This window comes from Pteropus vampyrus, unplaced genomic scaffold (assembly GCF_000151845.1).
Source record: "Pteropus vampyrus isolate Shadow unplaced genomic scaffold, Pvam_2.0 Scaffold708, whole genome shotgun sequence".
NCBI lineage: Eukaryota > Metazoa > Chordata > Mammalia > Chiroptera > Pteropodidae > Pteropus > Pteropus vampyrus.
The window spans coordinates 117,688-139,544 of NW_011889489.1; the positions used below are offsets into that span (position 1 = coordinate 117,688).

The 21,857-nt window shown below is 47.2% G+C and overlaps 1 protein-coding gene across 3 annotated transcripts; it reads left to right on the plus strand.

Moving 5' to 3' along the window:
- The first annotated feature begins 234 nt into the window (after positions 1-234).
- On the plus strand, positions 235-14,966 carry ACP1 (acid phosphatase 1). Of its 3 annotated transcripts, none has more exons than XM_011385391.2 (6): positions 235-390; positions 5,694-5,767; positions 5,855-5,968; positions 12,274-12,335; positions 13,834-13,939; positions 14,029-14,966. In XM_011385391.2, exons 1-6 carry the CDS (start codon positions 348-350, stop codon positions 14,104-14,106), a joined length of 477 nt encoding a protein of 158 aa, XP_011383693.1. In that variant the 5' UTR covers positions 235-347; the 3' UTR covers positions 14,107-14,966. The 3 variants fall into 3 exon arrangements, 2 of the variants coding, with proteins under 2 accessions (XP_011383693.1, XP_011383694.1); XM_011385392.2 differs by lacking the exon at positions 5,855-5,968 and adding an exon at positions 6,016-6,129; XR_002778251.1 differs by lacking the exon at positions 14,029-14,966 and having other exon boundaries at positions 5,855-6,129; positions 13,834-13,860.
- Positions 14,967-21,857: the final 6,891 nt, after the last annotated feature.

A 21,857-nucleotide genomic window follows, 5' to 3' on the forward strand; every position in this document is an offset into this window, starting at 1 on the left:
ATGCTCTCAGCCCAGCCCCCTCCCAGAAGCCCCTCCCTCCCTGCCCTCCGGCGACGCCCGGCCACGCCCCTCCATCCTCCCCGCCAGCGACGCCCGGCCACGCCCCCGCCAGCGACGCCCGGCCACGCCCCTCCATCCTCCCCGCCAGCGACGCCCGGCCACGCCCCTCCGTCCTCCCCCCAAGAGACGCTCGGCCCCGCCCCCCATCGCGCCGCCGGAGCCCGACGTGCAGGGCCGCGCTGAGGCGCACGGCGCAGGCGCGTGGGGCGGGACGCTTGCATTGCGCACGCGCCGCGCCAGAAGGGCTCCTGCGAGGTCAGTGGGCGCCTCTGAGTTTGCGCGGGAAGATGGCCGAGCGGGTCCCCAAGTCGGTGCTGTTCGTGTGTCTGGGTGAGCCGGCCGTAGTCGAGCCCACGCTGTTTCCCGGAGGGTTGGGGTGGGCCTCGTGCGCCCTGGGCTGCGCCGCTGGGCCGCGCCTCTGGGCCAGGAACGGGGATCGGGAGGAGGCTGGAGACCCGTACCCCGAGGGTGTGCTGGGGCGCCTCGGGCGGGTCTTCTTGGCCTGCTGTGCGAGGCGGGTCCCCTCACCTGCCCGGCCCTCTCCAAGCCCCGGCTCCCTCTCATCCGCAGCACCCTCACCACGAGCTGCCTGGAATCCCTCCCTGTTAACCCCTCGTTGGATAGACCTGAAGCGGCTGGAGCGATGCTCTCTCTTAAGGGCTCTGAGACCCGTGACAACACTGGTTTCCTGGCTGGTTTCCATGGCCCACGCTTATAAATGAATCTGAGCCAAAGGCAGATGGAGCGCAAGGGTTTAGGGCTTTTTGGTTGTCAAAGCCAAACCAAGGAGACCCGCTTCTCCAGACCTCTGTGTAATCAGACTCGTGAGCCGGTGAACAAAAGTACTTTTAACACCTAACCCTTCAGGTACCTTCCGGCTCAGAATCGTTTTCATTATGAGAATTTCAAGTTAGTCTTCCTTCTCAGAATCGAATTCCTGTTCCTTTTAGTTTTCAGGATTCTTCCCTGGGTAGGCTCCACAAGGCTGTGTCCCTCAACTCTCCATCCGAACCTCAACGCTGAACCCTCAGTGGCCCTCTTGCTTAAAATCTTCTGATGAGTCTACATTTCCTGAGGAGTCGAGTTTCTGCTGGTTTTTATGGCGCACCCTTCTGGAAGACGACAGAAGCCTTTCTGCATTGTCCACTTTATCTCACTTATCTTTTCCTAACCCTCTGCACAGTCCCTGTCACATATATTTGCTGTTACCCAGCACTTAAGACACTCACTGCACCTTTGATTGTGTGGCTCTTTCTGGTCACCTGTTTTGCATTTTGCCTGGAAAGCCTTTCTGTCACGTCAGACCCCATGTCCCTTTCTTTAACTCTTCTCAGTTCCCCTGTGTGGAGGTAGTTGTTCCTCCAACTTGTGTAGACGTCTTGTGTTGCACAGATTCTGTTGTAATTACTTGAGAGCCTCTTGAGAGCACTGCTTGATTTCGGCATCTTGGGGGCAGTAAGTGGGGCTTATTTTTCTTTCTAGTTCCAGCTTTGGGACAACATACGATGCTCACTAGGTATTTGCAGAATTGAATTTCCATGAGGGGAGAAGGAAGGCTGGCTGATGGAATCAACTGGTTTATTAAAGGGCAGTTCGTTTCAGGTTGGGCACCTATTAGGATCCCGTTGCCTCGTTTATTTTACTAAGTGTTGTTGCTTGTGCTGACATAATGCACCGTGGTGTCTGTTAAGGGGGTGCGTATGCTCATATGTGTTTAGCTTTGGCACAGTTTGGTTTTTAGCAATGACTGTATTCCCAGGCACTGCTCCGAGTGCTAGGGATAGAGTAGTGAGCGAAGCAGACAAAAATCTCTGCCTCTCCAGAGCTCACATTGTCATCTGCAGTCACGTACTTGGTTACCCGTTGGTGTGTGTTAAGTACAGTGAAGCAGGAAGGGGGGAGGGGAGGGGAGGGACACCTCACCCAGAAGGTAATGTCTGAGCAAAGGCTTGAAAGAGGTGAGGAGGCAAGTCCAGGGTGTTTGGAAAGGGACGCTGGGCCCAGAGGGCCCTCAGGAGTCGGCAGGAGGCCGCAGACTGGGCCAGTAGCCTGGGCCAGCAGCCTCCTTCAGCCAGGACTCTCATCTCTACCTGAGGACTGGCAGGTAATTGAAGTGGCAACTTTGCCCGGCTCCTCGGTGCTCCGGTGGATACTGCTTAGTGGCGCGTGAGTACAGCTGCGGGCGTCAGACCCTCGCCCACAGTGAGCGCTCTGGGGCGGGGTCTGCAGACTCTGTGAGGAGCCAGAGAGGATGGCTGCATTCCAGTAGAACGTTATTTATGGACACGGGGATTTGAATCTCATGTAATTTCCTCATGGCACGGGATATTCTACTTTTGAGGTTTTTTCCCATCTATTTAAAACTGTAGAGATTATTCTTAGCTCTGTGGGCCGTACACGAAGGTGGGCCATGAGCCATGATTTGGATCCCTGTTTCAGGGCCTAAGGCGGACAGGTCCGGTGAGGCCACGCGAGGTCTCGGCCCAACCCGACCAGATAAGCCCGCGTAGAGTTCGGAGCAGAGGTGGGAAATTCGAAAACACGCGCTCAGCTGTGGCGCTGAGATTAGACTGGGAGGGCGGAGGGCCGCAGAGGAACGCGGCCACGCGCAGCAGCGGGTGCGGCGGGTGGGGAGTGCTCAGGCTCTGGGGTGTGGCCGGGTCGATGCATGCCACTTCACCTGGTTCCTGTACACGGGACAGTGAGAGTGGTATGTCTTTGCAGTGTAAAAATTGTATTCTTTCAAAGCATGTATTTGGACCTTTTTGAGACTGAAGGGTAGAGTAATGGCAAATGTTTTTCAAATGTTTTTCACTGGTTAGGCTAATGACACCGAGGGACTTGCCTTGTTTTGGCAAGATTATTAACAGGGTTTATGTTTTTGTGAGATAGAGACATACAGGAGAATGTGCCCTCACGGTCGGAGGTGATACTGCATATTCGTGATGGCAGATGACTTTCCTACTCCGAATGGGTGATTAGTGAGTGCTGTGTATGTGCCACATGCTGTGCTCGGTGTTGGGGGCCTCACTGGGTAGGACAGACACAGCCCGTACCCTTGGAGAATTTAATTTTTTTCTTTTCTGAGTCTGTCCTTGAGATGAAGGTGTTGAATAAGTATATATCGCACTGCCTAATTTGGAAAAAAACGAACTGGGAACTTCACAGATAGAAAATTTTCTTAGAAGAAATTCGAAGATAACATTTCAAGTTTCACAGCTTTTCCATAGGTGAACCATGAAGTACTGTGGTTTACTGATGTACTCCATCTTTAATATTGATATGGTGATGTCAGCTTTTGAAATCAAGAGGGCGAGTTATAAGCAAGCAAGATGACTTGTCTGTTGCTCTTTTAGATATTATGACTTTATTTCTAATCTTTGTAGTAGTAAATTTTCTGTCCACATTGATAGACACACATCATCTTGCTGTGAATACAGCTATGTGGGAGAAAAGTGTGGATGAATGTGCTTTAACTTTAAGGCAATGAATGGTCCATGTTTTGGTTTTGTTGTGGAAAAACTTATTTCACAGTTAATCAGAATTATTTGTAAAGGGGTGAGACTAGTCTATTTTTCTGTTTTTAGATGCTGAGATATTAGACATCTATTATTCTAGAGTTCCAAAAAAATAACAGTTGTCTTAACTTGGAAACGTGATTGCTTTTAAAAGTATTCCCCAGGCTATATAATCGCAAGTAAATAAAGACACATCTGTAGGAAACCTTTCAGTAATTAAAAGAGTGCGGATGATAATACCTGTTTTAAAAATTAAACAAATATTTAGGATGTCAAAAGGAAAAATGTCACAACACAACCAGCTTCTAGAGAGCATTCGAATTCCTGTCTTCATGTAGAAATTGAAGAATATTGTAGTTAAGTCAGTGAGTTGGTTTCCTATAGTGGGGAATGAGTTGTTTCACAGTACTTTACAGGATCCTAATTCTGTGTAGTATTATGAACCAGACAGTTCTGATATGAGGAGAGAGTAAAGTCTGTCATCTAATGCTGTCTGTTCTAGCAGTTTCTCTCTTCCCTCCCTCCATTTTCTGTCACCAAGTCCTTCCCTCAGTTTCTGTCTGTTCCTTGCTATTTCACATTAGTCTCTTCGGGACTCCTGTTTTCCTGCGTTGTGCGAAGGGCCAGTGCCCTAAACAGCTGCTCTCTTCCTGCCCCGGCTGGTGCCTGACTCGTCAGTAGCAGGCCTACAAAATATGTGTGTGGAATAAATCTCCTTACTCTTCTCCCCAAACCTTGCCTTTCTTCTGCTGTGGATATGTTAAGTCCAAGTTTTGACCGCGGCTTGGGGTCCCTGTCCCTGGGCCCGTCAGCTCACAGGTGTTTACTCTCAGTACCTGAAGCAGACGATCACCCTGTTTAAATGCCCATCCCCAGCCTGTGCCAGTGAAGTCCCCTCCCTCCTTTCTTCTGATAAGAAATTTTCTTACCTTGTTTATGCTTTTTAGAATCTTTTCCTGTGCTCTTGTAGGATATTGCTTGTCTATCCTTTCTTTCTTTCTTTATATTATAGTTAACTATCTCCTGTAAATACATTACTTGGCACACAGTAGAAATATTTTGAGATTTTATGTCTTTTTCCCCTGTGTAGCAAGGAATTTGGTCCCACCTGATGAAAGGTATGGCCTTTGTCCTGGCTCCTGGGAGGTAACTCCAAACACCTTAAATTTTGGGGGAGTGGTAGGAGTGTGTTGGGTGTTTGGGAGCCTGCATGGAGCCGCTGAGGATGTGGACGGCGTGCTGGAAGCTGAGTCCAGCCTCAGTTGTGGCTACTTAATGAAAACCCAGTAAACCCTCAGCTCTGGAACCCTGGCGAGCATCCGGGCTGGCGGGGCTCCGAGTGCTGCCGCATGTTGACAGCAGGAGGGGCTTGTCTCTGAGGACCAGAAAGCTCCCCGTCAGGGGCTCTTCCAGAATCTGCCCCGTGCTCGCACTCTGGCTGGTTCTGGTTGGCATCTTTCAGTTGTAATAAAACTACAGTTATAAGTATAGCATCTCCTGAATTCCGAGCCCTTCTAGAGAATTCCTGAACCTGTGGGACTCTGGGCTGAAGTGAGGGTGGCCCTGGAGGTCCCCAGATGTGCAGCTGAGTCTGGGAGGCGTGGCAGGCTGGTGGCTGTACCTGAATTCAGTGCCCGACTCCTGGAGCCACAGCACTGGCGAGGGCTCATGCAGGACGGCTGGCTGCCTGCGACGTGGGCTGTGCGTTCTGTGAAAGAGCGGCAGTCCTTGGTGTGTGCGGACGCTCGAAGGACATAGTTTTACCTCTGTTGTTTCTCATTTTAAAATAGGCTGGTCGCAGCCCACTTCGTTGACTTCGTGACTTACATCGAAGTCATTGACAGCATCCTGATAAGCAGTGATTTTGGTCGTGATTGTTTTTCTGATGTCCTTGTCCTTTGCACTCTGAGTACTTGGACAGTCGCCATCAAATCGTTGAACGTGGGTTTTGCCGGCGGAGGTGCGCGAGCTCTCCTCCGCACTGCTGTGGGCGCCCCTGGCTCCCCTCGGGGCCACGGCCGGCAGTGCGTGCGTGGGTCGCGGATCATGCTGGGAGTTGGCACCCACCCTCCCATCAAACCTGATGCTCACTTTCTGCCCCTCCCCTTTTTTAAGGTAACATCTGTCGCTCACCCATTGCAGAAGCAGTTTTCAGAAAACTTGTGACTGATCAGAACGTGTCAGATACTGTGAGTACCATTCGCTGTCTTAACGAGGCCAACCTGAGTGCGTTCGGGGCAGGAAATGGCGAAAAAAAATCTTTTTTTCCCCCGCAGTGGAGGATAGACAGCGCAGCGACATCCACGTATGAGCTAGGAAACCCTCCTGATTACCGAGGGCAGAACTGCATGAAGAAGCACGGTGTCCCCATGAGTCACATTGCCCGGCAGGTACCGTACTGGGACTTGAAGGTGCACTTGTGTGTTTTGTGTTGCAGTGGGTCATTGACAGCGGCGCTGTTTCTGACTGGAACGTGGGCCGGTCACCAGATCCCAGAGCTGTGAGCTGCCTAAGAAACCATGGCATTGACACAGCCCATAAAGCAAGACAGGTAGAAGAGACCTCGTTTAATATTTTGTACATAGAGCCCCACAGCTTGAGGAGTTGCGAGAGGCTTACCCAACTCACCTGTGCATGAGTGTGTTTACCTCTGGTCAGGTTACCTACCACACTGACCCATTTTGTTTTACTTCTGGTGCCACAGTTCTGAAAGATGTTGGGGATTTCGGAATTGACCGATTAAAACACACATAATTACATAATTTTTAACAGAGCCCTGGCTAAGAACTGGACAGCCTCGCTGTGGTCTCCCGTTTGTTTTTACCTGTGCGGTTTTTAAACACTTAAGTCTTCGTGTTCAGTCTGCTTCATTAGCAGTTTGTGGCCAGGACAGAGTTCTGTGATGTACATGGAACAGTCTCATCCAGCAGGTGCCTTCGGAGCGAGGGGCACGTGTTACGAGGACACGTCACATTCGGCAGTCGCACCCCGGGTGTGGGTCCGGCAGCACTGCCCAGGAGAACCTTCCGTGATGGGGAGGTGTGCTCTGTCCAGTGTGCAAGCTGCATGTGGCTGTTGCCCACTTGCAATATGACTGCTGTGCTGGAGGGACTGAATTTTAATTTTTAACTAATTTGAATGGCCACCTGGTAACCACGGGAGAGCGTGAGGTTTTCAGTGCAGCTGTTCTAGTGGAGACATCTAGCCCATGGGTGCCTTGTGGCATCTGTCACTAGGAGCTAGCTGTTGCAGGTGTGTGTTCTGGAACCTTCCATAACCACAGGCACCAGCCCCTAAAGAAATTGGCTCCAGTTCTGATGCAAAATGCCTTGTACATTGTTCTGCAGAGGCAGTTATTTTTATCACTGTGATTATTTTATGGAGATTCATTTTTAACAATCAGGCTAAATCTTGTCACTTCCTTTTGTATCTAACCCAAGGAAATGTGCTGGCTCTGTCGGCCTAGCAAGGCTGTGGGTTAGCATCAGAGGACACAGGCCGCGTCCAGAGATGGGCTTTTGAGGCCTTCAAAAAGCTGCATCATTTGTTAAATATCACACATTTACAAGTGTGGATGGCAGTGTGAGAACTGTAACTTACTGTTAGTGCTTGAACCAGAACTTTTTTTAAGACTGGATAAAGGTCCTTCAATCGTTGTACTAAATCTTACAAAGCTTTTCAGATTGCTTTGCCACACAGCATTGCATTTTTAATTTTGATCGTCTCAATTTTTCTCCTCTCCATTATTTCATTAGGAAAGGGAGTAGTTGGTAAACTCATTTTGCAGAGCAAGAAACTGAGTTCTGGAGAGAAAACAAATGACTTATTGAAGGTTACACAGCTTCAAATGGTAGAGCTGGGCTTTGACCACCAGTTTATTTATTTTAATAAAAACGTAGCGAGGTATGAGCCAGAAAATTCACAAAGCAAAATTGTCTGAGAAACACTTTTAATACATTAATGATGTCTCAGATATTAGTAATACACGTTATTTTGGGCTTAGATAAATTGACTCTGAGATCTGTGACCTTCTAATTTCTAGCTGTGTCATTTGACTCTCTGTGTTAACAATTTACTATTTAAATTCACTACCTTAAGGACCTGACTTTTTTAAGTGGAATTTTCACTGGACAGAAGAGTAAACATTTTATCGTTTGTCCCTCCTAATTTCTTCAAGCTTTTGCAGACGTTGCTAGTATCTTTTTTCTATTTTTTAAAGAGTGTAGATTTATTTTGAGGAGTTCTTCAGAATTGTGAGCAATCATACTTTTACATTTTCTATTTTCACCAAGATTGGATGATTTTCCATACACCATTATATAATAAAAGTGGGTACAAATGAAGTATTTTAAACACACATGCCATAAAAAACCAAAGCTAGAAACTTTCTATTTTTTTAAGAACACTTGTAATTACCAGTTTTAGAGGTAGCGTTTCTACAGAATCTGTCTTTTGCCTTTTTCTTTTCCTGTCGCTTTTAAGAAAATTTCTCAATGATTTTTCAAAAATTTCAAGGTACTTGCAAGGTATGTTTTGTAAATCAGTATTATATCAGATCTTTAATTTTTTAGAATTTTGCTAATATTTACAAGTTTTCTCTTTAGCAGTAGTCGCAATTTGTGTGAGAACGATTTTATTTTTTAAAATGTTTGTTTCCCCAGTACTTTCCACTTGAGTTTAATAAACAGAATAGATTCAGGGGCTTTTTCTTTTCGCGAATGCAGTTGGCTCTCTGAGTGACTGTCACGTCCGGGCAGTTCGGTGGAGATGTTTACTTTATTGTGCATTCTTTCCTCTTTTCAGTAAACGTCCGACATGTGCACAGATTGTCCGTGTGGGCTCAGTGCATTTTTACAGCATGACTAGCACTGCCCCCTCTCCCCCAGAGGTCACCGCTAAAAGTCTGTCCTATCTTTCCAGCCTGACGGCAGTGGATGCCACAGCGTCTCATCCTGTCAGCTTCTCTGCTCTGAGGCTCTGCGGCGTTCCATGTGGCAGAGGCTTACTCATGTCCACGCCAGATTCAGGATCATTTTACAGCTCTGCTACCGTTCAGTCTACTCTGGGTGGACATTGGGCCGTTTCCAGTTTGGGACGCAGTGCTGCTGTGATTATTTTGGGGCATGTCTTTCAGGGAACACCTGCGTGCAGTTCTGTTGGATACGCACCCAGCATCAGACACGTGTGTCAGAGTTGAATACACCAGGGCATTTTTCACAGAGCTAGGATATTAAGTACTTGTAGGGTGAAAAATAGGGTAAAATACTGAAGGGGGTAGAATGTGTGACACTTAATTTTATTTTACTTATTTTTTAATCATAGTTGACGTACGATATTAGTTTCAGGTGTATAACACAGTGCTTAGACATTTATATACCTCACAGAGTGATCACCGCGATAAGTCTGGTACCCATGGCACTATACATGGTTGCTACGACATCGCTGACTATATGCTGTATGTTGTACTCACGTCTCTGTGACTGTTTTACGACTGGCAGTTTGAACTTACTCATCTCTTTCACTTTTTCCATCGATTCCCCTGCGCCCTTCCATCTGGCAACCGTCAGTTTGTCTCTGTATCTTTGAGTTGGTTTCTGTTTTGTTCACTTATTTTCTTTTGTTTGATTCCACTTATAAGTGAAATTGTACAGTATTTGTCTTTTTCTGTCTGACTTATTTCACTGAGCATGATATCCCTCCAGAGCCATTCATGTCGTTGCAGATGGCAAGGCGTCATTCTTTTTTATGGCTAATAATCCGTTGCCTACATGTGCCGCCATGTAGGATGGATAACTCTTTATCCATTCGCCGTCAGTGGACTCCTAGGTTGCTTCTGTATATTCTGCAATGAATGTCGGGGCGTGTATAGCTTTTTGAATTAGTGTTTTTGGATGTCTTTGGATAAATACGCAGAAGTGGAATTGCCAGGCCATATGGTAGCTCTGTTTTTCAGAAATCTCCATACTGTGTTCCGTAGAGGCTGCACCCATTTGCAGTCCCACCAGCAGTGCCTGATGGCTCCCTTTTCTCCACATCCTCACCAACACTTGTCGTTTGTTGATATATTGACAGTAGCCATTCTGACAGGTGTGAGGTAGTATCTCACTGTGGTTTTGATTTGCATTTCCCTGATGGTTAGTGATATTGAGCATCTTTTCATGTGCTTGTTGGACATCTGTATATCTTTTTGGAGAAATGTTGAGTCAGGTCCTCTGTCCACTTTTTAATCGGATTGTTTTTTTGATGTTGAGCTATGTAAGTTCTTTATGTAATTTGGATATTAATCCTTTATTGGATGTATCATTGGCAGGTATCTTCTCCCATTCGGTAGGTTGCTCTCTTGTTCTGTTGATGGTTTCCTTTGCAGTGCAAAAGCCTTTTAATTTGGTGTAGTCCTTTTTGTTTATTTTTCCTTTTGTTGTCTTTGCTCAGACCAGTATCAGAGTGTTTCCTTATAGTTTTGTGGTTTTAACTATCTTACATTTAACTCTTTAATCCGTTTTGAGTTTATTTTTGTACATGGTGTAAGAAAGTGGTCTAATGTCATTTTTTTACACGTATCCAGTTTTCTCAACACCATTTATTGAAGACACTGTCCTTTCCCCATTGAATATGCTTGGCTTCTTTGTCATAAATTAATTGACCATATGTGTGTGACTCTGTATTCTGTTTCATTGATTTATGTGATTACTGTTGCCTTGTAGTATAGTTTGATATTAGGTAGCATGATACGTCCAACTTTCTCAATATTGCTTTGGCTATTCAGGATCTCTTATGGAGCCATATAAATTTTAGGACTATTTGTTCCTGTTCTGTGAAAAATGCTATTGTTATTTTGATAGGGATTGAATCTGTAGATTTCTTTGAGTAATATGGACATTTTAATGATGTTAATTTTTCCCATCCATGAGCACAGTATAGACTTCCATTTATTTGTGTCTTCAGTTTCTTCCAGCGGTGTCTTTTAGTTTTCCAAGTACAGGTCTTTCACTTCCTTGGTTCAATTTATTCCTGAGTCTTTTATTTTTTTGATGAAATTATAAACAGGATTTTTTTTCTTAATTTGTCTTTCTGGTAGTTTGTTATCGATGTATAAAAATGTAACTGATTTCTGAATATTAATTTTATATCCTGCTACTTTACTGAATTCATTTATTACTTACAGTTTTTTGGTGGAATCTTTAGGGTTCTGTATATAGTATCATGTCATTTGCAAATAGTGACGGTTTTACTTTTTCTTTTCCAATTTGGATGCTTTTTATTTCTTGTCTGATTGCTATTGCTGAAACTTCCAATACTATGTTGAATAAAATTGGTGGAAGTGGACATCCTTGTCTCATTCCTGACGTTAGATGAAGAGCCTTCAGCTTTTCCTGTTGAGTATGATGTTAGCTGTGGGTTTTTGTCACATATGGTCCTTATTATGTTAAAATATGTTCCCTCCACCCTCAGTTTCCCAAGAATTTTTATCATAAATGGATGCGTCTAGTGCTGGGATCATAGGATTTTTATCCTTCATTTTGTTAATGTGGTGTGTCGCATTAATTGATTTGTGGATATTGAAACAACCTTGCATCCCAGGAATAAATCCCACTTTATCGTGGTGTATGATCTATTTACTGTATTGTTGAATTTGGTTTGCTGATATTTTGTTGAGGATTTTTGCATCCATGTTCATCAGGGATATTGACCTGGAACTTTCCTTTTTTGTGGTGTCTTCGTCGGGTTTTGGTATCAGGGTAATGGTGGCCTCGTAGAATGAGTTTGGGAGCTTTCTCTGTTCTCCAATTCTTTGGAATAATTTGAGAGGAATAGGTATTAATTCTTTGACTATTTGGTAAAATTCACCTGTGAAGCCATCTGGTCCAGGACTTCTGTTTATTGGGAGGGTTTTGATTACTGATTTGATTTTGTTGCTGGTAATTGGTCTCAGATTTTCTGTTTCTTCCTGATTCAGTCTTGGAAGATTGTACGTTTCTAGTGATTTATCTATTTTTTCAAGGTTGTCCAGTTTGTTAGCATATGATTGTTCATAGTATTGCCTTCTAATCCTTTGTATTTCTGTGGTGTTAGTTGTCACTTCTTTCATTTCTGATTTTATTTGAACCCTCTTTTTTTCTTCAGTTTGGCTAAAGATTTATCAATTTTGTTCATCTTTTCAGAGAACCTGCTCTTAATTTTATTGATATTTTCTATTATTTTTTTTAGTCTCTATTTCATTTACGTCCACTCCGATCTTTATTACTCTCTTCCTTCTACTCAATTTGGGCTTTGATCCTTTTCTAATTCTTCTAGGTGTAAAGTTAGACTGAGATTTTCATCTCTTGAGGTAGGCCTGTGTTGCGTGAATTTTACTCTTAGGAGTGCTTTTGCAGTGTCCCATAGATTTGGGGTGGTTGTGTTTTCATTTTCATTTGTGTGATATTTATGTTAATTATACATTGTACTCAAATTGAAAGTGTATAAACTTTGTGTCTCTGTATTATACCCTTTCATATTTACTCCAGGAACTTTATAAAATTTCTTTGCAGTATAATTTTAAGAAATAGGTTAACTCTTTTCATTTTAAAGTGCCCTAAATTGAGTTTTTATGTAACAGATTCTGATATAGGTTTTTTTTTTAATTGCTTTGGATTTTCTAGGCTTGATTGTATGAATATAAACACTGTGTTTTTGATTTCTTATTTAATTTTAGGTTACCAAAGAAGACTTTGCCACATTCGATTATATACTATGTATGGATGAAAGCAATCTGAGGTAATCACCTTTTTAAAGGGTATTTCTGTTCAACTGTCATTTCAGTAATAGGCCAAGTACTTTGTTGTTCAAAGTGACTTTTTCATTTTTAAGTGATGGTCACAATGTACAGAATTAATTTATTTAGAATAGTAAGAAATTCAGAAAATAATTTAGGATTGTCTTATGGTTATAATTACAAAGAGACACCTTTTAGATAATGGAAAGTTCAGTTAGCTTAATTTGAAGAATAGCCGGGCTGTGATAGTTTTATGTGAGGCAGTGTCTTGTTTTGCAGGGTACTTTGTCATGGCTGTAGTGACTCATGGACATTGTGGTGTTTCATTGTTTTTCTCATCTCATGCCCCCTTTATAGCTGCCCCTGACAAAAAAGAAAACTTTTTACTCAATTTATTGATTGCCTTAATTGATTTAAAAAACAAAAGCTGACTAGACTATTAGATAGAAGTGGCTGACTAGGATCCCATGTGCTACGTGCCAGAGCATGTGCATTGTTACCCCGTCTTATCAGAGGAACTTTAGGCACAGGGCGTGGGTCTGCGCCCAGGTTCACAGATGTAGGGGGTGGGCTAGTGGAATTGTAGCCTCCGCCCTGAGGCAGTCCTGCCCTGTGCCTCACGAGAGCCACCCTCCCCACCATGCGTGTCATCTTGTGTGCATCCGAGCCCAGGGGACATGTGTGCCTGTCACCATGCAGGCACTGGTGAACGGTGATAAGAAATGTTCATGCTGCCACCCTCATGAAGCGTAACCTGGTGTGGGCTGCTTGCCTTAGAAGAAAATTACACCTAATGAAAAACCAGTATGACATAATGTGATCATGCCCAGAATAAGTGGATGCACCATGTCTGGCAAATTGAGAAGCAGGCGCAGGTTCAGCGGCCGAACGGGCTGTATGGAGGTGTCGCGCCCGCCGGTGCGGGTGCGGGTGCGGCGGGGAAGCCGCCTCCGCGCTGCGTCCCCTTTGCGGCTGCTTGTCGGTCGGAACCCCCGGAAGGCTTTGTTGTGGTTCGCGTGTGTGGCCGTCATTTGTTCTCTCTCGGGCAGGCGCTGTCGCGTGCCCCGCGGGGAGCGGCTGGGCCGCAGGCGGCACTCAGCGCGCCGCTGTCCCGAGGCCACGCGCTACGTGAGACACTCACCCCACAGCGCCCGGCAGAGGCTGGGCCACTACAGGCGACCAAGCTGGCCCCTTCCCTGGGTGGTGGCCGGGGGCGGAAGCGGGGAGAGCGAGCCCAGGGCCACCACATGGCGCGGGGCTGCAGGCCGGAAGTGACGGCCAGAGTTGCGTTGTCACCTTCGTTAAGTCCCCGAGACGGGATCTTCTCGGTCACCGTCCCGACGCGCTCCGTGGGACGGGCCGCGGCGGTCTGGGGCGCAGCGCGCATGCGTGCGCGGGACTGCGCGCCCGGCCGACCGGAAGCCGGAAGCCAGACGCGCGGGGCCGCGGGCGCCGCACGCGGGCCGAGCGCGTGGAAACAGCCCCGTCTGGACTTTGCAGAGACTTGACCAGAAAGAGTAATCAAGTTAAAAACAGCAAAGCCAAGATCGAGCTGCTCGGGAGCTACGATCCGGAAAAACAGCTGATCATCGAGGACCCGTATTACGTGAGTACCGCCCCGTGCGCGGCTCCGGGCCCCCGCCCGCAAGAGCGTGCCCTGGTCACGCGGCGCTGCTGTCCCCTTCCCTCCCCCAGGGCAACGACTCGGACTTCGAGACCGTCTACCAGCAGTGCGTGCGGTGCTGCAGAGCCTTCCTGGACAAGGCCCGCTAGACGCGGCTCCCGTCCCGCGTCGAGGTGGAGCCGCTCGAGGCCCGTGCGGTCACTTCGGCCGACCTACCGTTTCTTGTATTTAAAATAATTCTGCATGGAAAGCAGCTGTCGTGTTTGGCGAAAGAATAAATATCTGATTCAGTTTATTCACGTGAAGTATTTTTAGCTTAGGGGAACGCCCACTTTACTCCAGTTACAAACGCAACTCGTGCAACCACCAGATAGAACGTAGCGCAGGCAAACGGCTCTAAGGCCCAGGCTGACTTGTGAGGTGTGTGAGTGATCAGCTCTACCTCCTGCCCACCTTCGTGGGCGACAGACGGACACCTTCTGTCCCAGCACCACCTCTGTGCGCCAGGACCTCCGTCCACAGAGCTCACAGCCTAGACACGCGCACTCTAGCACACACCTGCATGTTTACAACTTAGGAAAGAGATTTATTTATGGAATTCTTAGCGCCTTTAATACTTCTGTTTTATTTCATGAGGAGGTCATCTTATGTGCTCCCATATGAGCCACTTTGCCTCTGGAAGTTTAATTATATCTGGAAAGAAGGACACGTGTATGCTGGTCTGTATTAGGCTTGGTTTGAGGAACATGTCTGCTTTTAGATACATATACAACCCAAATGTCAAATATAAATTAGCTTAGGTGAGAAAAATAATTAAAAAGTTGGGAAAAATTCTTTTATGTTAGAATACTTAAATATTAATATGGTAACAAGTGTTCTTTTGTCAATGTTTAATTTATAGGCAAATATAGCTGATTTCTATGTACTTTGAGATAACTAAAATTCATATGGCTGTATGTCAGAAAAGACTTTTCAAAATAAACTGGGAGAATTATAAAAATACAACTAAGATGTTAGTCTCTTGTCTGCTTTTATATTTGCAAGTGAAAAATTAGAAAACAAGACTTTATTATCCCTTTCAAATGACCTGCGATGTTGTATGTGCACATTTATCTACAGTTTAACATGTAAAATGATAAAAGTAATGTCTATTTATGAAGGAGTTTCGAGGCCCTGCAACTTGAGTGCCCTTGCCTGACCCTGTCGTCAGCGGGTGTGCAGTCTCGTCCTGGGGGCTTGGCCACCTGCATGTCTTGTTTCTGAGTGCGTTTCCTTGTCTTCCCCCCATTCATGGCTTCTGACTCGAAATCCTGGAGAGCCCTTGGTCACAGGTCAGTCCTCATCCCGAGTCTGGGTGGACCAGAGGACAGCTGCCTGCCAGGGTGTTGGGGCTTCCTGTCCTTAGTGTCATGAGGGTTACAGGTGGGGGCATTCAGTCCTGAATCACACGTGCCACCACTGCTCCAGGACAGTGGAGGCAGCAAGACTGGGGAGGGTGTGTCAGGAGACGGTCAGCGAAACGCGTGTCCAGCTCCCTATGAAATTTGAGATTGTAGGACACATAGGAAACGAGAGGTTAAATAGGTTTATAAAATCATAACGGTATCTCTAAAAAGTAACGAATTGGGGGGAAAAAAATTACATAACTAACCACAGTTAGAACACAGGGTTAATAAGAGCACTTCAAAACTTATACCCAACCTAATTGTTCAATAATGGCTTAGTAAGCCCGAAGTGGAGAAGTGTCTTACTCTTTGCTGTTCCTTCGTGTTCATAAATGGGTCCCTATAGCTTTGTTTTCTTCAATGTTTACGTATATATCAAATCCAGATCTTCTAATCCTAGGGCTTGACTTTGTCATTGTGGCTACACCCAGACCAGCGGTCATGGGAGCAAAGAAACCCACTGCTGAATTCATTTGTCTCTTTAAGTTGGATCCTGTCAAATTTGTTCAAAATGTATGTACCTGTAAAATGTGGGGCTGCTTAGAAGTCTTAAGGTGGTTCTTAGTTTAGTGTTTTTGTTATTAGAGTCATACAGGAAATACAGATGCAAACTTATTTGAAATACCTGTTACTAAATTAGGTTCTGAAGAAATGAGGTCACCAGTATGTGGTCACCTCTCCTTTCATCGTTGATTACAAGAATTCACAGCCTTCCTGATTTGTTTGTTTATACCTTTTCTATTCTCTGACATTCTGCCAGCATTATGATCTCTTTCTAGATTTTTAAATGGTGAATTGCCAGTGATGAACGTGTTAGAAAATAAAAAGTCACTGAAGATTTCATTATAATAAACACTTTATTGTGTTTTATTTACAATATTTACATATTCCACAATGTCTGGATACTATTTTACATTTATTATACAAAGTACAACTGAAACTAGCTTGGATGTGTTCACAGATTTACACGCCACTGTCTCCAAAAGCAGCTGAAGTTAATCCTTTTTTTTTCTTTTTTTTTTTTGAAATTTTTCATGCAGTTCCAAATAATACTCTGGGAATTTAATTGTAAAAGTAATAAAAATATTAAATCATACTATATGCTATATGAAAATATAGTTTCAAATCTGCTTATGTTTCTAAAGAAATATTCTTCGCGACTTCACCTCATCGGGAGAGAGATGCCGGCCTGTCATTCTGTAGCGCTGCCCATCAGACACAAGCATCCTCTGCTGTTCTCTGCAGTAACGAGTGGCAGGCTTACTGTCAGGTGCGCGGCCTACAGGGTATGTCTCCACAGCAGTGTCAACAACATATAAAACTCAAGGAATTACAGAGGAGTCTGCAAAAATACATCTCTTGTTCCCAGGGGTCGGGGGTGGGAGCGGGTCGATGAAGGTGCTGGGTTCTGGTCCCTGTTGGTTTCCAAGGCACTTCTCGTGGTTCCCTCGTGGTTCCCTCGCAGCCCCCTCACTGCTGAGAACAAACACACAGGCTCCACACAGGTCTCGCGTTCTGTCGCCAACCCTAGCAGACGTACACGTCAAGTTATGTAACGTGATGTGTTAAATAAACATCAGGAATCTCAGTGAGCGTGTGTATTTCTGTCCCAAAAGTGTAGTATCTCATTGTGAAAAATGACTCAGTTCTACAAGGGTCATGTGCCTGCTGTGCTAATGGCATGGAAAACACCAGAAGCACAGAGCGCGCTCAGGCCTGAGGACAGGCATGTGGTCTCACTGTGCGCTGTTAACGTCTTCAGCAACTCTGTGTGGATTTACAACTGGTGGCGACTCTGGGAAAGCTGGCAGGCCTGATGCCTCCGTGTCAACAGGGTCTGTAGGACTGATGAATAAACACTTTCCTAAAACTTTGTAGTCTCCCTGAACCATTGGTAGGCTATTTGTTAATTTTAAAAGTAACAAATTTCAAGGTCACTAAGATTAGGCCATGTTTTGCAGACTCAGCTGGGTACCTGACCCCAAGAACATTCCAGCATGCAGGTCCTTAGGCTGAGCTGCAAGTCCAGGTAACACAGTGGGTGTGAGACAAGGGACAGTAGCTGGGAGCACATCGTTTCTCCTAGGTCTGAGGACATCACTCAGCCACAGGAAGGAGGCAAAGGTCTGCAGAGGTCGCTGCCTGTGCTCAGACCTCAGAGCTCGTGTTCTAGGGCTCAGCCTTAGGGAGTCAGGCTATGGTCTGGCCTTGAAGAGGGGTCTCTGCAGTCTTGCCTTCTTCATGTGCAGACAGCAGAGGAAAGGGGTTGATGTGGGGCACAGCCATCTAAGGGAGCCTGTGGTGTCAGCACTGTGTGCTCTGCCCTCCAGACTCACAAGAGGCCCAAAACACACCCCGCGGGACACAAAAACCCCAAAAATATGGGGGTGACAACACGAGAGACTCCGCGCAAAATAAAAAACATGGAATTAGAAGAAATTAATCTTTAAAAAAAGTTATGAAGTTGTTAGGAATATGTTTTAAACTTTAACCCTTTCTTGGCCAAAATGAACAGTTACTGAAGCTGTGACGAGTGTGACTTGAATATGACGGCCTTCTGGGAGTAGACACTCGGGCGCCACGGGAGCTGGGGAGTGAGCCCCCACACCCTCGCGCTTCCACGGGAGTGGAGGCAGCGCCCTCGTCTCCCGCTGGCGTGGAGGTGGGGACTGTCTTCCCTGGGCGCGCCTGGCCCACCTCTGGGAACCAGCGCTCTAACTATAAAGCAATGCTTTATCAAAAAGTGTCCTCGTCTCCCTAGCACTGAATCACCTTGGGAGGTGGCCACGGACCCATTCAACACTTTTAAAAAAGTATTCGCTGCCGCGTGGGCAGGAAGAACGATGGACGGCAGATGCGCAGCCACGGCAGGGGCAGCGCACGCACAGCGGCTCGGAAGCCACGCTTTCAGAGCCCCCGAAGACAGTGCTGCACCCTCTGCTAACCGCTCACGCCACTGAACCCGTGTGCGGTTCCTCTCATGGGCCCTCAGGACAGTGTGATGTCACCTCCACTCTCAGAGCCCTGTCCAGTCCCTGGGGGAGGGGCGGGGGGGCTCCGCTCCCTCTGCACCTGCCTGGACATTGGTCAGCACTGTCCTTTGCAGAGCAAGCATGTCCTGGGGAGGGTCACTGCTCCCTCCTCCACTTCCGTGAGACAGAGTGACCACTAGAAAGGTAAAATAAAATGTCCCCTTTTTATGAATGTTTCCGGATAGCCGATACATTTTCTGAGACAGCCATCTGAGAGCCACAGCTAATGTCTTATTAGTGGGGACAGACTTGGCATCTGGCTATGCCTGGCACACACACGACACACAGTAAGTATAAAATTACGAAATTATACTTTTGCGACAAATCTATGGCATTCTGTTAGAAAAATAAAACTCAGTTCATCCCTTGACTGCATGAGTGATAACTGGAGTTCTGTGTTACAGATCAGCCCTCGAGAGGCCAAGGTGAAAAGTTTAGATTATAAATTCTTAATGTGCATTTATAATTTTACCCTTAGAGGCTGTGAAAAAAATAACATAGAAACATTTAAAGAGAATAGCTATTCTTTAAAGCTTATTGTCACGATGATAAAATGCAACTCAAACATTTGCCAGGTAAGTGCATAAATTTGCAGGGATACAGTTAGTCATGCTCATTTATGAGTGCTAGTGACCAAAAGTCTGAAAGGCAATAGGCATAATTTTAGCCAGGTACCTAATTTATGCACTATGTCGTGCTGAAATTGGGAGCTAATGGCCGTGTTTCAGACAGACTCTGCCAACCACGCAGCCATGCCGGTACCTCGCAGCAGCCACCCAGGTGCTGCGTGCAGGCTTGTGGGGCACCTTTCACTGATGGCCAATATTTGGAGACACTTTGAGGGTTATGCCAGCCTTGATCAAAGTCAGGTCGTGTCCGGTGTGTGCCAACGCGACGCCACGGTCAGCTTACCTTATCCCTCCATGCATACTGGACTCACTGCCAGCCGGGTCAAAAGCCTGGCACATCTCTTATAGTCTGCAGTGAAAACAAACCGCACACCTTTGTCAGTTACGCCAACAATTCTTAAATAAATAGCATTTTTAAACAGATATCAACTGCTAAAGCCATTTTATTTCTTTAAATATTCTGAATTCCCTGGAAGGGACATGGAGACTGCCATCTGCAGTCATGGGCGCTAAGGGGCATTAGCGTCATGAGGCAGAGTTAAATGTAACACAGGGCCCCGACCTTTTCGGCACCAGGGAGCGGCGCTCCCACGAGCATCTAATGCTTGATCTAAGGGGGAGCTGAGGGGGTGACGCTGGTGCTGGGCAGCAGCTGCACATGCAGATGAAGCTGCCCCTGCTCGCCGCCCCCTCCTGCTGTGCGGCCCAGTTCCTAACAGGCCACAGATCGGTACCGGTCTGGGGCCCAGAGTTGGGGACCCCTGATGTAGCAGGCAGGCTGTGGGGGGTGGGGCAGGTGTGTCCTCCACTCATCGCGATGACCAGTTTTGTGTCTCAGCAGGGTATCTGCCCACACCAGTGTTACTTCACTTGTAGGTCGTGTGCAGGCTATGTCCCCACTTGAGCTGATCACAGCAGACCTTCTGCACAAAAATTCTAAAGAAAGCAGGTCAACACTCAGGTCTTGGGCACAAAGACCAGGGTGGGACAATGAAAGGAACAATGGGCTAGTTTCTGAGTGCGGACAGCCTTCCGGCATCTCACAGAAGCACCCATCTCATCTCCTAGGTGCTGCCTCGGACAAAGCAAGGAGGTCCAGCGTCCACAGCCGTAAAGGACTTTGCTCTGCGAACGTCTGGAAAGCGGCAGCAATTCACCCATCACTGGAGGGCACTTCTCGAGAGTCACAGGCTCCTACTTAAAAACGGAGGAATTCATACTCCAAATGAAAATCCGATTGAACGGGCAAACCGGCAATGAATATGCCCGAGATGCTAGCCAAGCAGCCAAGTGCACTCCTCGAAAAGCGCCTCCCGAGCATTAGAGGACCGGATGGTTTGGGTTCAAGGGGGCAATGGCCTCACAGCTGGAAGCTGGGCCGTCGCGGGTCCTGCTTTTCTGCCGTCCCCGCTCTCGTCGCCGGCAGCACGTTTCTCAGGAGGTAGCCCTCAGCGACCACACGTGGACGCAGTGCGCTGTGGCTCCTGACGTCTGCAGAGCCTAAAGCTGCCCACGATCCCACCAGAGCCACTTGTCCTCCAGCCCAGCCCTAACGTCTGCCTAGGGACCTCACTAAGGTGCAGACTGGGTGGGACGTAGGCTCTGCATTTCCTGGGACCAGTACCACTTCAAAGAAGAAGGCTCTGATAGTCCCTTCAGCTGTGACCTCTCAGGAACCAAGAGCAGCGTAGCCGTGGTCCAGCTTCAGCTCTCCCGTCGTCGGGCAGAGAGTGGGCAGCCACGTGAGCCACACCTCAGGCCGTGCACAGGTCTGCGGGCCTCATCTCTCCAGCCCCAGAGGAGCTGGGGATGGGCCTCACCACTGCCTCACGCTACGGGTGCCCCAGAGTCCCGGTGGTACGCAACTGAATCATGTGAGCACCAGGAGGCCGCAGATGTGGTGGGCCCACAGTGTCCACAGAAGGACCTGCGGTCGAGCCTGTGGCATCGTGTGGCTGCACAAGCAGGTTAAGTGTGTTGTCTGTGTCCTCGCCATAAAGGAAAGGGCTAGAAATAATGGTCCCAAAGGCCACTGTCACATTCAGAATCTACGACTCTATAATTGTAGGTCAGTAGCTAACATGACAATATATACACACTTCATAGATGAAACGAGAAAGTTCTCTGGCCCTAGGAAGCAGGTCCATAATCCTCAAACAGAAGGTGACTCAATTTCGGAGGGAGTGTGCAGTAACCGACGTGTGCCAGGTCCTCAAGGCCGGATGTGAGAGTGGCACCCAGCACAGTGCTCTGAAAAGCAGAGCTCGGGGGACCGGCATGCTGCTTGCCTGGGGGTCACGCGGTGACATGGGCATGCCCCGACAGCCGTGACCTGGGCCCCGGCCCCTCTGCCCGGTGCTGCCGTTGGCCTTACTGGCCCTGTCAGTCACCAGGCCTAGAGGAGGGGCTCCTTAAATGGTAGCTGTTATTACCTGGAGCAACTTTGCTGCCTACGCAGAAAAACTTTCACTTCATGTAAAGTGGTTTTGTACTCTGAAGGTGGGTCAGGCAGGTAAGACGCCTGGTCTAAGTATCCCGACCTGTAACAGCGCAGCCCCCACAGAAGCACTGGTTTGGAGCCCTAGCAGATGTGCTGAGAAGTGGCCTGTCACCATTCTCTGCTTTGTGAGGAGCCACATCGGGGGAAATGAAACATTTTGTTGTGGACGTTACGGCTGGAGCTGCACCGGGAAGGCAGGTCCGCATTTCTGGACGGGCAACGGGCCGCCAGCAGAGCAGGACTCTGCAGCCGGCCGGTGGGGGGACACTCCCGACAGGCAGACTGGGCCAGTCG